General features: G+C 42.3%; 1 protein-coding gene across 1 annotated transcript; it reads right to left on the minus strand.

The window, feature by feature from the left end:
* Positions 1-1,439: 1,439 nt before the first annotated feature.
* Positions 1,440-2,429, minus strand: LOC124975785 (kelch-like protein 7). Its single transcript, XM_047538327.1, has one exon. The coding sequence runs from the start codon at positions 2,427-2,429 to the stop codon at positions 1,455-1,457; it is 975 nt and encodes a 324-aa protein (XP_047394283.1). The 3' UTR covers positions 1,440-1,454.
* Positions 2,430-5,295: the final 2,866 nt, after the last annotated feature.

The raw sequence follows: 5,295 nt of genomic DNA on the forward strand, positions 1-5,295 counted from the left end.
TTAGGACCCATTCATATGATAGATCAGTCCCATAAAACCAACTTATAAAAATTTCTCTGACATGCTATACACTGTTATACTAGTTCATTCATCCTCACAAACTCGAGTACTCACATTAGGCCAGGCACTAACCTCAGTAATGAATCTACTTTAGAGTCCTGAGTGAGGGAACACAGGCAGGACAAACCTGATCCTGGTGGTGCCATGAAATACTGTTTTCTGCCGTTGTGATTCACAGGTGCTAGTCTTCACTGCTGTTTTCACTTCTTGTTTGTTTCCATTAGGGAATATGCAGTATCGCTTTTTTTCCTCCAGGGCACAGTCTCCCATTTCTTTACCATAGGAAAATAACAAGCCAAGATCCTTACAAAGTTTCAATCCCTCGGCCTGTCATTTCACTAGTGGGAGTCCAAATAAAAACTGGTCAAGTAAGTCAACTTTTATTTAGATATCAATTACATAAGACATTACCATGCTACAATTTGTGAATAAGAGAAATAAAACACTCATACTGATCTTTCAATCACTAAGCACTTAGAAATTTAAAAAAACAGGTGTGAGATGCAGAAAAGGGGACTCAGCAGGCTTTATAAAAGAACCACTGGAGAAAAATAACATTTCAGTTCAATATAGTAATCCAAGACTTCCTTTTCTGTTAACATTCAGGGAGAAAAAATTAAAATTCTTGGTTATCCAAATGATTGATAATATTTAAGTCATTCAATAATACAAATATTTTCCATTGATGCCAATGACAATCCAAAGAATATCTAAAGACAATAGTTTACTGGACTACTGACTTAATTCTGGATAGTTTAAGTAAGAAACATTGCCTAAAATGTCCCATTTGGAGATCAATGCATTAAAAATGGTCACCATTTTGGCTTAGTGTAAGATTCAAATGAATGGGTTCCATTTAGTGATAGTGAAACCCATTTTAACATTTCTGAGCATACTAAATTCAAGAATTTTAAAGCATACCAATTACTACACAGTATTTCTTAGTTAACAGTCTACTTGAATTGAATAATGAAATAATATTCACTTTGGGAGATCCAAGATAAATAATAATTTATAATTAAGTCAGTTTCCCTTATTTTAACATTAGAAATAATAAGGGCTAATAGACATGCTGAAATGTTACATATAATAGTAAATGGCAAAAGTTTTCAAGATTGTCTTTTATAGCAAAAAGAAGGGAGGGGACCAACACTTTAAATAGAAATATTTAACAAATATTGTAATAAAATTATAATTGGGTTAGTTTCCAGGAATAAGAGATAATTTATGGAATGAGGGTTTTTTTTTTAAGCTAATAGTTAACTTCTCAATTGTTTGAATTTTTCCACTGGAAGACTAAAAATTGGTGGGTAAGTATGCAAAAAAGCAATTAAGAATGAATTACTGATAAGAGCAAAAAGGAAGATATAAAATGAGATTTTGAAGTTACAGTTTCACTTCCATCCTTGTGTAGAATATGCATCTCTTTTCAACTTTGGGTTAAAATATCTACAGGACTGTGGTTGGGAGCCTCCAAATAAGGCTATGCGGTAATCATGTTTCTTTCTTCTAGGTCTTGTGCCATCTGCAAGTTCTTCTCTATCCTCTGGAGACAGCAGATGGTACCTCATTCCACTTATCACCATCTTAAGGCATTCAGGATTGTCTTGAATAAGTGGTTCAGCTTGTACTGTTTTACTTAAGAAATTCTTTGATATAAGAGGAAACCTGACTTTGGCAAGGATGTCAACCATAAATGGCTGGCAATTAGGTTCATCATATTTCAACCACCTGACTGCAGCATCATAAACCTGATCCTCTGCTCTCACAGTCAATGTGTCCTGGTTGAGAAGATGTGTTACTCGTTTGACATCAAGTTGTAGAAATTCATCAGTTTTGTAAACTTCAGTAAAATGCTGATGAATAAAGTCATCTGCTGTTGCTTTCAATTCAGGACAGTCCAGACACTCTGCAAGCACACTTATACCAAGACAATTTGAAGCATCAACTTGTTCTTTCAAAATATCAACACGCATTTTCTTCACAGGTTCAATCTGGTACTGGTTTGCTGCATCTAACAAAGACTGAACATTGTTGCTGTTCACAGAAATTCTAGCAGTATAAGCAAATTCCACAAGTTGTTCGATAATGTCAGGTTCAGCATCTTTGAGTTCTACTTCAAAGGACTTTGATTCAAGCATGTTAGTAGTGAACATTAAGTTAAAAAAATGACTGGCAGCAACAAGGACAACACGATGAGCAGGTATCTTTCTTTCCTGGACCATGAGGATCACATCACACAATGTTTTCTGTTTCCGCATATTATTCATGATGCCCATGAAATCCGCCAACAGTTTAGCTTCCTCTTGAGCAGCAAGTTTCTTCTCCATTTTCTTCTTACTGCTCTTCTCCACCCCGGAGGCTGCCATCATCCTTCGGCCTGCCGCTTCGCGCCCGGGGCTGGCAGGGCGGGGCGTGGGGTCGCACTCTCCCGGCTCTCTGGGGATTCTGCTGACCAAACACCGCAGTCAGGACAGCGGCCGCAGCGCATAGCACCCAGCTCCGGAGCGGGTGGACTGCGGCGCTGGCTGGACCACTGCGGGAGGACAAGGCCGGCGACCTGCTGCAGAACTCTGAGGGAGGAGACGTTGCGAGCTGGGCTGCGTCCCCAGCAGAACCCTAGTCCAGCCCCGGAGCCTGTCTGTTTCCTCCTTTATTTGACAGTTCCTTTAGGATAATTCCTCCCTTTGCTGATTTGCTTCTTTGTTTTTTATCTCTTCCTCATGGAATATTTTGCTGAGAATGTTCTGTAATGCTGGTTTCTTTTGGTAAATTCTTTTAGTTTTTGTTTATCATGGAATGATTTTATTTCATCGTCAAATTTGAAGGTAAGTTTTGCTGGGTATAAGATTCTTGGTTGGCATCCATTTCTTTCAGAGCTTGAAAAATGTTGTTCCAGGCCCTTCTAGCTTTTAGGGTCTGGATTGAAAAATCTGCCGATATCCGTATTGGTTTCCCCCAAATGTAATTTGGTTCTTTTCTCTCACAGCCTTTAAAATTCTGTCTTCATTTTGTATGTTAGGTATTTTCATTATAATGTGCCTTGGTGTGGGTCTGTTTTAATTTTGTGTATTTGGAGTCCTATAAGCCTCTTGAACTTGATTTTCCATTTCATTCTTCAGATTTGGGAAATTTTCTGATATTATTTCATTGAATAGATTTTTCATTCCTTTGGTTTGTTTCTCTAAGCCTTCCTCGATCCCAATAATTCTCAATTTGGCCTTTTCATGATATCCCATAGTTCTTGGAGATTCTGTTCATGATTTCTTACCATCTTCTCGTTTGTTCAACTTTGTTTTCAAGGTTAAGTATTTGGTCTTCAATATCTGAGTTTCTGTCTTCCAGGTGTTCTATCCTATAGGCTATGCTTTCTATGGAGTTCTTAATTTGGTTTATTGTTTCCTTCATTTCCAGGATTTCTGTTTTTTTTTTTCAATATCTCTAACTCTTTATTGAAATGATCTTTTGCTTCCTGTATTTGCTCTTTTAACTGTCGATTGGTGCTATCATTCAATGCCTGCATTTGCTCTTTCATCTCATCGTTTGCTTCCCTGAGCATTTTAATTATGTACATTCTGAACTCCCTTTCTGTCATTTCTTCTGCCATGCTGTCATTGGATTTTATTGATGTAAATCTAGATTTGTTTGGGGTATTTTCTTCCCTTGTTTTCTCATATTGTTCAGGAATCAGTGGGTCATTAAGATATTGCAACTTTCCTCTATTGACTTATAATTTCTCTGAAGATTGCTAGTATATCTTCTCTTATCCTTCAATAGCCTGCAGTCTTGGAGGAAGTTGATAATGCGGTGCTCCACAAGGAAGTTGCCTCTCTAGTGTTGGTGGCCCTCAGGTGGGGTATGTTCCCTGCAAGTGGGCAGAGGTGCCTCCACTTGTTGACCAATGGTCATCCAAAGGGGAACTAGGCTGCAGGCTGAGGTAAGGCCTGTTTGAGCCTGTGTCTCTGGTTTTACTGTCCTTGTGGGAAAACCTCACCCGGCAGGAAAGACTCATGGGTGGGGAGGTCTCGCTGGTCAGTTCCCCTCCTAGAGGTTCCCCTCAATCTATAACTACCACCTGGGTTGGGCTGTCTTCCTCTGCAATGTTCCCAGGGGCCCAGACCTACCTCCTGGGCCTGGGAGCCTTACCCTTCGCAGACGAGTCTCCTTAGGCTGCCTCTCCTCAGAGAATCTGCCCGCAGTCCTGGAAACTTCACTCCGCCCCTAGGCATGTCTCTGTGTGGCTCTTCCACCAAGAAGCTGGTCCTGGGACCCTGCTCTGCAGCTAATCGCCTTGCTATGCAGCCCCTCCTCTGAGCTGCCACCTGGAGGCCGGTACAGTAGTTCTGAGACCCAGAGACTCGCCACACAACTCTTCCTCCCGACAGCTGCCCGGTTTCTGATGCAGTCACTAGGAGTTCAAGCAACTCACTTCGTGTCTCCTCCTCCTACCTACCGCCCGTAGCCCTAGGCAGTCACTCCGAGTCCACATGACCCTCCCTGTTCCTCCTCCTCCTTGGGGTAGCCCCCGGGTGTTCAGGAGCGGTCACTTGGAGACCAAGCGACCCACCGTGCTCCTCCTCCAGGCTGACCACCGGTGTTCAGGAGCGGTCACTTTGAGTCCAAACAACTCACCACTTGCCTCCTCCTCTGGCAACCACCTGTGGCTCTGATGCAGTCACTCCTAGCCCAAGCAACCCGCCGTGCTTCTCCTCTTCCTCTGGGCAACCCCCCGGTGTTCAGAAGTGATTGCTCTGCCTCTAAACAGCTCACCACGCAGCTCCTCCTCAGGCAGCCGCCCGGAGCCCCAGTGGTTGCTCCCAGTCCAAGCGCTGTGCTTAGTCGCCTCCTCTACAATGATCCCAGTGGTCCGTGTTTACCGCTCCAGTGGAGGGGAGGGGCATCTCACTGAGCAACTCTACTTCACAAAGTTCCCTGTGTTCCAGGGCTACCGCCCCATCCGGGACGCCTCCCCAAAGGGAGACTCACCCGGTGGCTTTGAGTTTTTCCCAAGTCTCTCACTATCTCCTCTTTTGAATCCTGTGTCCTGGAGCAACATGAAATGCAGCCGCCCTCTAGTCCACCATCTTGAAAAACCCTTGATGGTTTCTTGATGTTCAAAACAGTTTAACTCTTCAATCAGGACCATTACTTAATTGTTCCATGTAAGTATTTGTATGTTGCCTTTGCATGGGATAGAAATTACAAATGAGTTATAGTGAATTAAGTTTTGAAAAC

The sequence above is a fragment of the Sciurus carolinensis genome, unplaced genomic scaffold, assembly GCF_902686445.1.
Source record: "Sciurus carolinensis unplaced genomic scaffold, mSciCar1.2, whole genome shotgun sequence".
In the NCBI taxonomy this organism is placed as follows: domain Eukaryota; kingdom Metazoa; phylum Chordata; class Mammalia; order Rodentia; family Sciuridae; genus Sciurus; species Sciurus carolinensis.

What these genes read in the sequence shown, in the direction of transcription:
- LOC124975785 (XM_047538327.1), bottom strand. Translation starts at nt 2,429, where the DNA reads ATGGCAGCCTCCGGGGTGGAGAAGAGCAGTAAGAAGAAAATGGAGAAG.